Source organism: Myotis yumanensis, unplaced genomic scaffold, assembly GCF_028538775.1.
Source record: "Myotis yumanensis isolate MYYU_CA2020_CCGP unplaced genomic scaffold, mMyoYum1.0.hap1 SCAF_15, whole genome shotgun sequence".
Lineage (NCBI taxonomy): Eukaryota > Metazoa > Chordata > Mammalia > Chiroptera > Vespertilionidae > Myotis > Myotis yumanensis.
The window spans coordinates 26906926-26922954 of record NW_027223766.1 but is presented as its reverse complement, the minus strand read 5'-3'; the positions used below and the strand labels follow the sequence as shown (position 1 = coordinate 26922954).

At 36.5% G+C, this 16029-nt stretch overlaps 1 protein-coding gene across 2 annotated transcripts in view; it reads right to left on the bottom strand.

Annotated features, from left to right (window-relative positions):
- ATP6V1H (ATPase H+ transporting V1 subunit H) overlaps window positions 1-16029 on the bottom strand; it is an 80896-nt gene that overhangs the window by 44511 nt on the left and 20356 nt on the right. The window contains exons 7-9 of one of the 2 annotated variants that reach the window (XM_070392678.1): window positions 14867-14920; window positions 5794-5891; window positions 945-1137 (exon numbers count right to left, since the gene is read on the bottom strand). In XM_070392678.1, coding sequence (XP_070248779.1) covers window positions 945-1137; window positions 5794-5891; window positions 14867-14920 — 345 coding nt within the window. The remainder of the gene's footprint in view (window positions 1-944; window positions 1138-5793; window positions 5892-14866; window positions 14921-16029) is intronic. The other variant, XM_070392679.1, reaches the window with a different exon arrangement.

Here is a 16029-nt window from a genome sequence, read left to right as displayed (position 1 = left end):
GATATTAGTTAAAAACAGATTCTGAAGCAATAGCTTGGATTTGCATGTCTACCACATATTTTATAGTTGCCTCAGAAATACTGCTAGTCAGTAGATCCAAAATCTGAAATACAATTCCATACCACAATAAGGGTTCCATAAGAGAAAAGCCTCAATCATAGTCTCTTAGAAAAAACTGCAACAACAACAAAGACTTCCTTTTTTTATTGAGTTTATTGTGGTGATATTGAATGTACAACTCAACAAAACATCTGCACAATGCATCATGCATCCATTGCCCAAAGTAAAGTCTCTTTCTGTTCCCCTTTATTCCCCCTTTACCCTTTTCCACCTCCCACACCCCTTTCTCTCTGGTTAGGCAATCACGATACTGTTGTCTGTATCTATGTGTTACATATTTTTAAAAAGGGACTTCCTCTATCTAAATTCAATGCTATTACATTTTCTTACAAGCATTATATAACTCATACATTTCTTTTTTTAAAAATATATTTTATTGATTTTTTTTACAGAGAGGAAGGGAGAGAGATAGTTAGAAACATCGATGAGAGAGAAACATCGATCAGCTGCCTCCTGCACATCTCCCACTGGGGATGTGCTGACAACCCAGGTACATGGCCTCGACCGGAATCAAACCTGGGACCTTTCAGTCCGCAGGCCGACGCTCTATCCACTGAGCCAAACCGGTTTCGGCTAACTCATATATTTCATCCATTTAAATGGTTTCCTCCCACCTGTCCCATTCCCCCATGGCATAAATACAAATTAGTGGGGGGTTTTTTTAATTCTATGTCCTCCAAGATACCATAGTTTCATAACCAGATGAAGAACAAGTAAGTTTTTCCAACCTGCTAAAAGCCCTGGAACATACTCCAGAGTGAAAATGCCACACACACACACACACACACACACACACACCAAAAAAAATGCCACAAAACACTTACACGGAATGCTGCAAGGATGATTCTTGTCACTTTCTCTTTGACAGATTCTTGCAGGATATCGGATAGAACAGGAATGATATTATAGCGCCGCAGGTGCTCACACATTTGAGGACTGAACGCCAGGAGCCATATTGAAAAAATCATTTGATACTGGAGTTGAAAGCCACATTTGTTGCTCAAAACTCCCATTATGCTGAAAAGGAACACACATTAAAACATTTAATATGACAGTGTAACAAGAAAGAAGAAATAATTGACTATTCTTTTTGTACTAATGGAACAAAATTATGTCCTCAGTATCTTTTCTGCGAGCAATAACAAGCAAGCTTGATTCCTACTCAGAGAGGATCACTTGCAGCACAGCTTCAGTTAAGTCTCTCCAAAAGTTACAGGACTGCAGGGAAGCAATGAGAAAGGAAACACCAACTTGTAATACAACAGCAGGAAGGGTAAAAAGAATCTGACAGACATAAAAAGGCTAAAATCAACAGGATTGGTGACACAATGGATGTACATCTTGGTGAAGTCAGATGTTATATCAAGATTTGAGTCTGGATGACCAAGAGGATCATGTATAGCTTTAAAAATATTTAGGAAACTCGGAAAGAAAAGAAGGAATTAGCTTGGCAAAAAACCCACTATGAGTCTAAATTTGACACAGCCAGTCACCGAATTGGGGGGTTAGAACTTCAGAAGCTTCTAGTTCAACCTCCTATTTTACCGACATGAAAATTTGGAAAGCTAAATGGAAATGAAAGAGGTTACACCAAGAAAGACCACTAAGGTAATTTCCATGGGGAATGCCTCATTCTCACAAGGAGGAACAGAAACCATCAAATTAGGCCAATAAAGAATGACCAGAGGGGCTCCAGTGGCGCAATCGGTTAGCGCGCGGTACTTATAAGAATGACCAGAATGTACAACACAAAGAATGAGTTCTAATGTAAACTACTGACCATGGTTAATAAGAATAGGTCATCATTGGTTCACCAATTAAAACAAATGTAGCAAGCTAACACAAGATGTTAAAATAGGGAAAACTATGGAAGGACAGGTATATATGGGAACTCTCTGCACTTTCAATTTTTCTGTAAATCTAAAACTGCTCTAAAAAATAAAAGTCTATTAATATAAATAAATTGTAAATCTAATTTTATAATCTATTACTACTAACTTACTGGAAGGTTTATATTTGCACCATTTCTCCATTTCTGTGATTTGTAAGCAGTTATAAATTGCTGAATTGCCTTTCATTTTCTCATGCATGATTCCTCCCTTGAGTCTCTTCTATTTTGGTTATTTAACACTTGCATTTGTTTAATATTAATACCAGTATTTCAACAGCTGTAAAATCATGCAATTTTATTCTATTAACACCCTAATATCTGGTTTCCTTTTCTCTCTGATTCTTCCAGTTATTAAGGTAAGCCTTCTACACTTTGTGATACTGTGGCTGAGACTTTAAGCCACATTTCTTCTTTACCAGCTGGTTCTGCCAGTAGAAGGTGCTAGAGGCTGACTACAGGATGGAGGAAGAAGGGAGTGTCTCCTGTTGGCTTCCTATTCTTGTGAATATTACTCAGCAGCATTTCTTCACCCTGGTAGCAACTGTTCTTTCCCATGGCAGCAGCTGAATTCATTTAGCAACAGCTCGGGCAGAACAAGCCTCACCCTCAGAGACATCAGCAACAACTGTCTGGATCCCCGACCTATGAGTCCTCTTCTTTGAGCTCAGGGGAACAAGCCTCAGATGAGTAGTACATCCCCCTCTATGGTCAAATGGGAGCTTCATTTGCCCCTCCTTGAAACATGTAAATTTAGTTATTACAACCTCTTACCTTTGTTCCCCAGCTTTAGGCGTATCTGCACTTGCTACCTTTCTGACTCTTGAGAGTCCTTTTATGTGCTTGTTTTCAGAAACCTATTTAACAAATGTATACCTAGTTAACACTTCTTCATATTGAATTACCTCTATTAAAATAAAAAATTTTAAATGAACAGAGGGGTTAAGGAGAGCTCAGGGCCAACAATACACTGTTGCTGAAAGCAAGACAGAAAGGTTTTAAAGGAGGCATGGTCAACAAAGATGAGCACTGCAAACAAGTTGAAGAGAGTTTAAAATTGTCTACAACATATATAATTCTGTTGAAAAGAGAAGTCTTCTATATCCAAACATTAACCACAAGAAATACCCTAATGAAGCAACATAAAGCTCTTGTTCACCAAAATAAGAAAGGGGTTCCTTTAGGAGCAAGAGCCCTGACTGAATACAGTGGAGCATGAAGGGCATACTAAGGAGATGCAAAGGACACAAAGGCCCAAAGAAACCTAAACATATTAATTTAACAAATACGTGGCATCAGACAGAGGGAACCAGGGCAACTCTGTCTTCCTGGGAGGCTGGTACCGCACCTTCCCAGTGAATGAGCGCTCCTATTGTTAGCAGCCCAGCCTGAGCAGTTGGCTCAGGACTCTGACTGCTGGGTTAGACAGCCGTGGGCAAACTACGGCCCCACGGGCTGGATCCGGCCCGTTTGAAATGAAGAAAACTAAAAAAAAAAAAAAAAGACCGTACCCCTTTATGTAATGATGTTTACTTTGAATTTACATTAGTTCACACAAACACTCCATCCATGCTTTTGTTCCGGCCCTCCGGTCCAGTTTAAGAACCCACTGTGACCCTCGAGTCAAAAAGTTTGCCCACCCCTGGTAGCATCAGGGGGAGTGGTGCAGGTTTGGGATTTGGGCCCACACTGTAGAGTGTGGAACACACGCAAAGCTGGCTGAACCTGCTCCTGCAGAGGAGACTGCAGGCTGTACTCAACCCAAACCTGCAGCCAGCCCCCTTAGGGGGGATTCGAGTTGGAGTCTCTGGCAGAAAATGAGGAGTTTGGCTTTGAAGCACAGAGTAGTTCACCCTCATGGAGTGCCTGACTGCGTAATCTCTAAGCAGGGCACCAACTAGCCTGAGCTAGACTAGCCTGGATCCATCCTATAGACTCTCTTTGGAAGGCTCAGGAGGAAGACTAGGCAACCTTAAGGGGGAAGCAGAGGAGCTGACAGGTGGAGACTGACCTCAGGGAGCCTCGGCCCAACCACAAATCTACCCCTAGCTCTAAGCTAAAAGAAGCCGACCCAAATTGGAAAGGAGGAAGTAAAACTGTCATTATTTCCAGATGACATAATATTGTACATAGAAAACCCTAAAGACTCTACCAAAAAACTACTGGATATAATCAATGAATTCAGCAAAGCTGCAGGATACAAAATCAATATCTCAAAATCAATGGCATTTTTATACACCAATAATGAACTCTCAGAAAGAGAAATTCAAAAATCAATCCCATTTACCAATGCAACAACAACAGAAAGATACCTTGGAGTGGGTGAAGGTGGGCAAAGGGGGGCAAAAGGCAAGACACCTGCAATAATGTCAACATTAAAAAATTTTAATATAAATAAAGTCTTAACATAAATGACCAATAATAAAAAATGCTTAAATTGTGGGGGAGGGGATGGGAGGGGGGACTGCCATTTTGTGCCTTTTATTCTCTCTTACCAGCCTTCCAAAGGGGGAAAAAAATAATATCTACTTTTTGTTTAATAGAATTAAATTCAATTTATTTTGCTATTACCACGCAGGTCTTTGAAACCTAAGATACAGTATGGGAGATTAGTGCTTTTATGTTGTCTATAATTTGAAGATTTACTCTATTTCATCATCCTAGACAATATTTGATAAATATTCATTTATTATTCCAAACTACTGCTAAAAACAATTAACAGCTAAAATTATAAGAAAACTGAAGAATGAAATCGCCTTGAAAAATAATATCAATAATGAGATAAAAATTATCCTTTCTAATGTATTGGCAAAATATTGCATCATTTTTTTAAAAAGATAAACAGACTGAAAACATCATCATTTTTGTCTACCTTTATTAACATCATTGTCCTGTGACTGCTATCCTTAAAAAGGTCTGCCTACAAAACTAGCTGGCCCTTGGCTGGCTTCTGGGAACTTGATGGTAAACAGTTCCCTACATGACACAAAACTTCTCCTAAATGATAAGCGTGGCTCACTGTACCTAAAATGTTTTCACTAACAATCTGTTTACTATAGGCTGACACAGCACCAGGATTGTTCAGTCAACTTTTCTTACTCTGAAGCCTTGTTCACTAAGCAACCTTCTGTTGATAAACTAGCTTCCTATATAGGTTTTTCCAACGTGTGACAGAAACAATGTCTTCACTAACTTAAAAGAGTATTTGGTTTAAGAACAGTGAATTGTCTCACTATGAATAAATATATTGGCGTTCTGGTAGTAAAAGGATTTCATTTGTGTGTTTTGGGGGGAGGGGGGCGGTTGAGGGGTTCTTTGTAAAAATACATTTGTTAAACCTGAGAAAGTTCCTCAAAGTTTCTGGACCTGCAAATGAGGACCCCACAAAAAATGGACTAACTGTATAGCATTACAAAGAATGGCTTATATTCACTCTTTTCTGCATAAGACCTTTTATTAATGATTTTTGCCTGCATTTACCACAAGATACCTTTATGATTGCTTTTCTATTCTGAGTACCTGGAATTTGTTCTATCAAGATAAGGTTTTTAGGAGTCCTTAACCTCTTATAATAGCACAGACCAAGCAAGGGAAAGGCGAGACATTCCATCTGGTAGTTATTAGTTATTGATTTCTCTGAAGGTTAGCATAATTCACTGTTAAACAGACATAAAAAAAAAAGTTAAATACTTCTTTTGGATGATTAATACTATTAATTTCTTTGCAAATGTCAAGGATAGATGCTTTTAAATGTTATTCTACATTAAAAGTAAAAGAGCACTCACCAGTTTACCCCATCTGCTTCTACCCAGGCAAAGCGGTACTCATTGACCCGAAGCATCAGCTGCAGACACCCGGCAACACACTGCACATACTGAGAGCTCTACGCAAGAAGTACAAGGTTTTAAGATTGGAAAGCATTGAAAGTCATGAGACCACACACATACAAAAAGTCTGGACTTTTTTTTACCAGAGTTTCTTACCATTAGAACATTCAAAATCCCCTAATATTTTTTCAAAAGTCAATCCACATTTTTGCATTTCTCTCTGCCTTTTAGAAATAAAACTGATCCTCTCTGCCAAATTAAATCTACACAGGTCAAGACTACTTAACATACATAGTTAGAGAAATGGAGGAATAAAGTAATTATATCTTTGATGTGGTTTGATAATTACTTTGCAATGTTTCATTTTCCAAAAATAGAGGCACTATATGGAGAATACTACTCTTCATAATTAGAGAAAGACCAAAAAACAATAAAATTAAAAAGATAAAAGTGTATACTTTGAGACAGGCCCATATTTGAATGATCTTCGTCAAGTTACTGAACTTTTTTTTTTTTTTAATTCTCACCCAAGGATATTTTTCCATTGATTTTGAGAGTGGAAGAGAGAGGGGGAAAGACAGAGAGAAACACATCAATAGGTTGCCTCCTAAGGAGGAGCCTGCAACTGAGGTACGTGCCCTTGACTGGAATTAAACCTGGGATCCTTTGGTCCACAGGCCGACGCTCTATCCACTGAGCCAAACCAGCTAGGGCTACTGAACGTTTTCAATACTCGGTTTCTTCATCCTTAAAGAGGATGCCTACTCCAAGCACCTGAGAAAGTATTGTTAGAACTAATAAAGTAATTCATTTATCATACAGCTAGACATTTCATAGAGACTCAATAAACAAGAACCTTAAAAAAAAACTATACAGCATATAAAAAGTCTAATTAAACACTTGAAAAAGACTCTATCATTTTTAAAAGCTGTTAGTTCAAAAGCAATGTCTTAGAGAAATTGTGGTTAAATCTGAAACTACAAATGAACAGGTATAATATCCCCAGGAATATATAGGCTCCTCCATTTTAGCAAAGCTAGTAGTGACATCTGGCTTGGGCTCTACTCTACATATTTACCGTGAGCCTTACATCTATAAGAAATGAAGAGACAAGAGATAATTTCAGATTCTAGCTTTAAAGAACATGCTAATAAATAATTTTTGAAAAGGAAGGAGAGACTCATGGACGTTCTATAAATTCACTAATACACTAGTTCACAGTGTTTTTTTTGTGTGTTTTTTTTATTTTTTACAGAGAGAAAGGGAGAGAGATAGAGAGTCAGAAACATCGATGAGAGAGAAACATCGACCAGCTGCCCCTGCACACCTCCCACTGGGGATGTGCCCGCAACCAAGGTACATGCCCTTGACCGGAATCGAACCTGGGACCTTTCAGTCTGCAGGCCGACGCTCTATCCACTGAGCAAAACCGGTCTTGGCTCAGTGTTTTAACTTAAACAACGTTTGTTAAAACCCAACACTTCAAAGAAATTCCAGGCACTCAAATACAAAAACATAATGATAAAAGTATACTTGGCAGATTAATCAAAAGTTATCAGAAAAGGTTATCTTAAATTTTTACCTAGCAAGTAGTGAACATAGTTGTCCAAAAGTACAATATACCCAGTAATATAATTTGTCTGAAAACCCAAAACATTAGCAGAAATCAATGACCAAAATAATAGTGCATCTTCAGTTCTAAAACAATATTCCCTAATGGAAAAAAAAATGTTTATCTTCCAATTAAGTAAGCAGGTAGTAATCCTCTGTGAAAGAGGAATTCCACCTTTCTTATTTAGAGAAACAGACTTAGCAAGGTTTCTACATATCCTCAATTAAAAGGCAACTTAAGGTATTCTCTCCTCTTCCATTTAGCAACAATTCCTCTCAACACAAAAACTTCTTGGTTCATTGTATGTCTTTCTTTTCTGTGTCCATTTACCATACTTTTTGAAATACATGACACATTTCAAATACGGACTCTTCGTTGTTATTTATAGCTTCAGGATTCATATTATAAATGAACATATAAGACACTGGTTCTAAAACTATGCTCTCTCCTATTATACATTATGAAGTAATCCAAATACCATTCTAGAAATTACTTTCAAAGGATATAGTGATGGCAACACTGGTAAATGACTGAATTATTGCCTTCAATTAAACTAATTGTATCATTTTTTTGTCTTTCACTTATATTGTCCCAGTAATCTCATTGTATACACTATTCAATATTTTTAAAGAAAGTAATCAGCCTTCAATCAATCCAACCAGTCACCATCTCTAATACTACACAACGGTAACATGATACTGCTGCAGAAAATTGTATAATCATGAAAAGCCATCAAGCAATTCTAGTCTGTTCTGCCACTCCCCAGAGTCTCTGCCACTTATTCACCACTATCCTCCTGTCCTAGTCTCTGCCCTCGCTCTCAGCAGTAAGAGAAAAAATAGGGACCACTAGTAAGAGATTCACTCAGCTATCAACATCTCATTCTCCAAACTGAACTTCATTATACCCATTGTTACTTCTCTCTCACCTAGGAGAAGGTAGACATCTCCCTGTTCAAGACTCACTGCCCTAGCAAGGTCTGTATCCCACTCCTCCCACATAATGAATGATCCATCATTCAGACCCCTCTCCTGAATCTTCACTCTCTCTGTTTGATTGGTTTCCTTTCCTCAGTTTCTAAATATACTCAATTCTTACCCATTTTTATACTCTCCTTAAATCTTGTACCAATCTCTGCATCTTTTTCTTCCCAATACATGAAGGTTTCTTGAAAGAATTATCACCTAATTTTTACCTGTCTTATATCTTATCACCCTACTTAACATGGTAAATGTTAGGATCACCACTGACCTAAACCTGAGAACCAGATTTCTATCTACAACTACTTACTGGAAAGCTCTTTCCCCATTCTCCTCTCCACTTGAATTGACTCACCTGCTGCTGCAAGTCCTAAATCAAATGTTAACTCCTCCACCATGAAAGAAAGTTGCAGTGTCACAATGTTGAAGAACACAGGCTCTGGAACCAGCCTATCACACTCACCCACTTACAAGGTATGTATGAGCTTCCTACCTATAAAATGGGGATAACAGGGACAGATCTCCTGGGGTGTAGGAATATTTTCATTCGTTAATGTATGAGTTAATATCATATGATATTCAACAATTGTTTGTTTGCTGCTGCATCTACTATTGTATTCTGATTTCTCCAGGTGGAATTAATTCCTTTCATGATGTCACATATAAATCTCTATTCTTGCCCTTGGTGTGTGAGAGTGTGTGTGTGTGTGTGTGTGTGTGTGTGTGTGATCCCCATTACACCAGAGAGCAAAAGAGGAGCCTTTTTTTATCTCAGCACGTTAGCACAGTCCCTGGTAAATAACAGCACTTTAAAAATGCTTGTTAGCTAAATGAATAATTAAATATTTATTGTACTTGATCTTATTTTTTTCTATTTTGCCATTTGACTTTAGAAGGAAAAAAAGGAGAACCTAACATTTTAAAATACGGGAGGGGCAAAAGTAGATTTACAGTTGTGAGTACACAAAACACAAAGTTTATTTTATTCTTGCATTATTAATTACTAGAGGCCTGGTGCACAGATTCGTACACCGGTGGGGTCCCTCGGCCTGGCCTGCACCCTCTCACAATCTGGGAGCCCTCGGGGGATGTCGGAGAGCCGGTTTCAGACCAATCCCTGCAGGCCAGGCCAAGGGACCCCACCAGTGCACAGATCTGTGCACCAGGCCTCTAGTATGAATATAGGATCTTTGGTTATTCTCTTACCACCCTCCCCCATCCCCTCTTCCCTCTGAGATTCATCAGTCTGTTCCATGTTTCCATGCCTGTGCATTGTGCATCTGCCCCCTGGTGATCATTGTGTGTCATAGCTACCGGTCAAATGGTCACTTAGGCTTTTATATAGAGAGATTGTATTATTTTCCATATGAACAACTGTAAACCTACTTTTCCCGACCCTGTATATTTTCTCCAAGTGAAGTCATTTTTGTTTTCTGCCTAGCAAGATAATATTTTTTTAAAAAGACAAAACATAGAAACCCCCAAATTCAATATTATCATTTCTCTTAATCTGATTTCCATGGTAATTACATATAAATGTACTACTGTCCTCCATATTGTTCAATACAGACTCTAACTTAATCTTTTTTTGCTGTATTAATTTTCTTTTTGCTGGAATTTCCTATGCTATTCGCAGACATTAATTTGAAAAGTACTCTATGAAAGAGCTATAAATATTAATAGGAAATCCTGAAATCTCATAGGACTTCAAACACAGGCAAACCAAACAAGAACTGAGAAGTAGAAAAATAGTCTAACTTACAGGGCAATATCAAGAACCACCAAACTGCCCAGCCTATGTGGCTTAGTGGTTGAGCAATGACCTATAAACCCGGAGGCCAATGTTTGATCCCAGTTGGGCATATGCCAGGAGCTGCAGGCTTCATCCCTAGTGAGGATCGTGCAGGAGGCAGCCAATCAATGGTTCTCTCTCATCATTGATGTTTCTCTCCCCCCCCCCCTTTCCTCTCTGAAATCAATAAAAAAAATATTTTTTTTTAAAAAAGAACCACCAAACTGATGAGGCAATATTTGTGGTGATGAAATATTGCACCTTCCAAACACAAAGTCACTGTACATAGCAAGCACTCAATAAATATCTCTTGAATGAATGAACAAAAAGAAATAAAACAAAGTTCATATTTTACACTAATACCAAAGGAATGGGGCTCTAATAGATATAGTTTGATCATTACAAGTTTGACAAAAAAATTTATACTGACAATAATCAATTCTGCAGCAATATATACAACATAGTACTATTATCTTCTTTCTTTTTGAAGCCCCAAATAAATCTGTTTTGTAATTATAAATCTTATATAATTGTTTAGTTTTTTTTTTTAATTTAAGTCATCTAAATTTAAGAATTTACATAAATTCTTATGTAATCAATTTTGGCTACACCTTATGCCATCCTGTTTTACTAGAATATATTTATAGTAAAAGAGTTCATTCAGCCAGAAAATAGTGTCCATTTAAATTGCTAAAGTAATTCACTTATCTGGTGGGGGGAAAAAACTACTTGTATTTGGACTAACTTAACAAAAATATATACACACACATAAAAATATATTAGATAACTATTTGTCTTGTTTCCCGACTACTACTTGCTTAAATGTCATTCAACCATAGTTTTTCTTTGATGTAAAATGTTTCTATTTTTTTTAATAATCAAATTGAATCTTATAACCCTCAATAACTAACCAAAACACTGTCTAAACAAGAAAAAAAAGAATTTCTTTTTATAAAAACAATTAACATGCATATGATATTTTTCAGCATACTTTCAAACAAATTAAAAACTAAAATTTTTAATAAAGAACAAAAGGGAAATATTATGATACCCCGCCCTTTTTTTTAGATGAGGAACCCAAGGCTTAAAAGGTGATGTAATTTGCTGAAATTAAAATAGTGAGCTGATCTTGCATGGGCAATAGGAATCCACTCTCTTCATGCTTGAGCAGGAGCTCTCGGGTTGGGCCAGACATCCCGGGTTTGAGAACTGGCCACCACATGCACCCTTTTCAGCAAACTCCAATGGCAGAAAAAAACTTTCTATTTCTCAGTACATTTAAGAAAATATCATTTGGGTAAACTTTCCAGTGTTGCTGGAAATGCAAACTCTCCTATATTACAGTGGAATAACCACTTCATAGGGAAAATAGCAACTGACAGAATTCACCTTCCTGGTGAATATGGTCTGAGAACCATATTCTACAGAATTACAAGGGAATTCAAGAATTAAGGAATTACAAAGTTGGCAGGCAACAAAAGATAAACATAAAAACTTCAGTGACTTTGTACCAAAGGAAAACTAACGTTACAAAAATGTTTCAATGCTCATCTCCATAATGCTGGGATTTAAGTACAAACTAAATAAGAAAGAGTAAAGATAATATTCATCTAAATTTTGGAATTGTGGGCACTTGAAGAAATGTCTACACTGCAGTCAAAGACATCTGTCCCACAGAGAATGAATATGCACAGTACAGTGGTATCAGTGAAGCTGAAAATTGAACTTTTAAAACACTTAATTTACTAAAATAAATTCCAAAAGCCAGTTTTACATGAAATGGAGGACTGCTAATTAACAGTCCCTAACATATTTAATGTTTCACGACTACTAAAGGAATCTCTTCTTGTGGAACTAAAAAGTGAGTGTGCACACATGTTTGTGTGATCTTTGCTTCTATCATTCACCTTAAAAAATAATAGGACAATATCAAGTGTCAGTAAGAAATGGAACAAATGGAATGCTCACACTTTGTTCATGGATAAGTAAATTGGTTTCGTAAACTGATTGGCAATATCTACAAAATTTACAAATAACCCAGCAATTCCTTTCTAGAACTAAGTGCTCCAGACTATCTACAAATACATACATATATGCACAAAAATATATATATATATATATATGCACAAAAATATCCATAGCAAAATTATTCAGAATAGTCAAAAACTAAAAGTAACCCAAATATCCATCAATAGAGAATGGATATTTATATAGCAATAAAATAGTATATTTTACGAATATACAGTATATTCGTTCATTTAACAGATTACTACATACCAATAAAAAGAATGAATTGCTACTAAATGCAACATGAATGAATCTCATTGACACAATCCTGGGCAAGAGAACTCAAACACATAAGACTTCATACTGCATATGATTCCACTTACATGAAATTCAAGATCAGGCAAAACAAACAAATAAAAAATTCCCAGATTCTTTCTAAAGCCTCCAAATTTCTGAGAGATCATAGTATTCCTCTTAAGGAAATTCCACTTTTGTAATAAAAATGTTTGTAACAATCCACTCATAACTTATGATGTTTCCATGACAATTTTAAAAGTTAAGACTGTTAGGTCATATTTATCTCTCATTTTGCAGTGTAAACCTTTTTTAATTTGTTCTATACTGACATCAAGTGGCGATAACATGAAATGCAGTTTACCGAACTGCTTGTCTATGCTCTCTGAAAACTAAAGGGATTCTACGAGGTAATGTGGATGTTTTCACAAATCTGAATAGCTATGAGACGGGAATGCCTACAGATCCAACTCCAGTTCAGTCGCCTCAAAAGTAATTCTCTCAGTAAGCAATTCGTTTCTTTGAGGTTTTTGCCACTCATTAGCTGAATGATCTTGGGCAAGCTGGTATGCCTTTCTGCACAGCCTCACTATTTATATCCATAAAACATGGCTAATATTAAAACCTATACCAAACAAGGAGTGTAAAATATTCAAGAAGATGTAAATGTAAAATAACTAAAACGATGTCAGTAAAAGCTCAGTAAGTATTGGCTACCAATTCAGATTTCCCTATTAAAATATAAATATCAAAGGAAGACTAACACACTACCCTGAACTTCCTAAAGTTGATAGCCATTTGAAACAATAAGAACCTTAGGTAAAAGATAGAGTATGTTCAGGTTTGAAAGGTACTAAAGGGAAGAAAGTGGGAAATCAAAGGCCAACTTTTCCTTTCTCACAATTACCCCGATGCTAATTCCATGTACATGATTGAGTCTACTAGTTAAATCACTCTGACTAATGCACAGTCAATTCAATTAAACAGTTTTGTTTTTCCAATAATTGGATAGAAAAAGCAAAATCAGAATTTCATGTCACCAGAGCTTGCATTTCATCATCTAAGCTTTAATAACTTATACTTTAACAACCACTCAAATTAGTTTATAAGGCATGATTCTAAAAACACCTTTTAAAAAATCTACCAATAAGTCTAATGCATAAGTTAAACATTTTTTCAAATTACAACTGGTAGAAAATTCAAGTCGGTAAAATAAAGATTCCCAATTTAAACATCTACTTATGGCTGAATACCCACCACTTCCAACCACCCTGGCCCCAAGATTACTCATCTAGTTCTACACCTTGTTCTGACTTCATTTCAGAAGGCTAATGGCCATTTTCTGGCCTAACACTCTATTTGATAAATCCTTCAACCCATGCCCCAAGAGAAGCCTCATCTCTGACTTTGAAAGTGGGTTCTGCTGTCATCTATAATCTCAGAGAATACCTACAGGTATGTTCCATGCAAAATATGAAGTTATCAGTAATTAATATGGACATTCAATGTCTTCTACAGAGCTTCATTTAGGTCTCTTACAGGCAGGCTGTAGACACTATCCTCTAACAATGCTTTCCAGGTTTTCAGAGATGTTTCCAACAAATGAAGCTAGATGCACTTCACCTACATTTCTAACTTTTGTCCCCTTATTTTTCTCTCAACTGGTTCCAATCATTCCAGCCCTGTTGTCCAAACTTATTGCCAGTTTTGGTGCTATTCTGAGTACAATAAAGTTAAACCAAACCCAAATGGGGAAAATAGCTATAACCAAAAAGGAACTTGAGAGACGTGATTAGTTTTAACTTTTAAGTTTTGGCTCTACAAAAATATGGGGAGAGATTGGTCCAACCAAGGGGGGAATGGGGTTCTGCCCACCATGTAGCCCCATATAAAGCTTTGAGCAACACAGTGCAAGCAGCAAATTTTAGTGCATAAGGTTATTGAACTATTTTCAACTGCTTGACGCAATGTTCACGCATCTATTAGAAAGATATTAGTTTATCAGACAATTGAAGCTTGAAGAGAGTAATGTTATGAGTATTTGCTCCAGCTGCGTATCTGAATTCACTCTTGCTTTGATTCTCAGGTCTGACACAAAGTGGCCCAAGAAGAGCAACAGGGAAGCACAAGTCTCATGTGTACCCACAGAACAGTGCTCACCAGAGACCATAAATATTTAAAATACAGTGTTTACAATACCATTAACCTAACTGGAGGTGACATCAAACCCATGAATTTACATTTGGGGCACTGGTAAACATCTTCAAAATTTTAAATGTTTATGACTCAAAATAACTTAGATTCAGGGAGTTAGGAGGCTAGTGAATTAAGAAGGAATGTACTTACATCACTTGAAGAGACTGTTCCTGTTTCAACAGCACCACCGCTACCACGCAGTTTCTATTACAAAATAAATAACTTATTACTTAGTTTTGTTTTTAATTTTATCCTAATTTATCAGTGTATGAAAGGGAGCTAAGCAAATTTTATAATTTTTTTCCTAATCCTACTTAATGGAATATCAACTAATAAAAAGAATGGGGATGATATGAAATATTCTAAATATCATAATACTCATCCATATATTATAAAATATGGAACAATAGTAAGCTGAATACTAAGCTCCAACTAAATTTCATGAATGAAGCTGGCACAAATTTCCAAGTCTCAGGATTTACTTACTAAATTGTTTATCCAATAAGATAACTGTCTTAAGCTGAGCTATCCACCCTATATTCTGTGCCAAGTTTTTGAAATAGGTACCTAATGATGGGAAGATACCACACAGAACTTAAAATTCAGTTATCACAACAATGCTAACAAGTTACAATGAAAATCAAAATCTTACATGTTATACAGAAATGACCAAAGAAATTTTAAGGTAGAAAGTTAAAGGCTGAATATGCAAAAGAAAAGTGATAATAAATTTCAGAAGGGAAATTTTATTTTGTTTTGTGCAATAACTATTATCTACTAAGTGTCATACCCCCATAACCAAGTATAATACTCCTAAATGTTGCTATAAATCAAAGAATAAAATATCCAAATTTGCAACTAATCTGGACTTTTGAAAATTTATTTCCATTAGAATCATAAAATGTGGTCCCTTTTTGAGAGAGAAAACACATTGAAGAAAGAGACCTTCCAGATATAGTGTTATCAAATGACATTTAAGCAAGGTAGAAAATAAAATCCCAAATAATCCTATGTTTCTTTCTTTTAACAAGAAGTCTATAATTTAAATCTGATAGAACACTATGGAAGAAGTGGCTGCCCACAGTAACAGAGAGAGTGCCATCCAGGGCCTAGCAGAAGCAGTGACCAGACTCTGCGAAGCAAAGCCAGATTGGGCCTGGGAACCCTGAAGAGTCATTCTGTAAGCAGAAGGACTTGCAAAGCAGAAATGCCATACCGTAAACAAAGCCAAAGATTCAGTGATAAAAAGTACTCTAGAAAGATACTGGAAAGGTCTTTAAGAGCATTTATCTAATACCACTTCTAATGAAAAC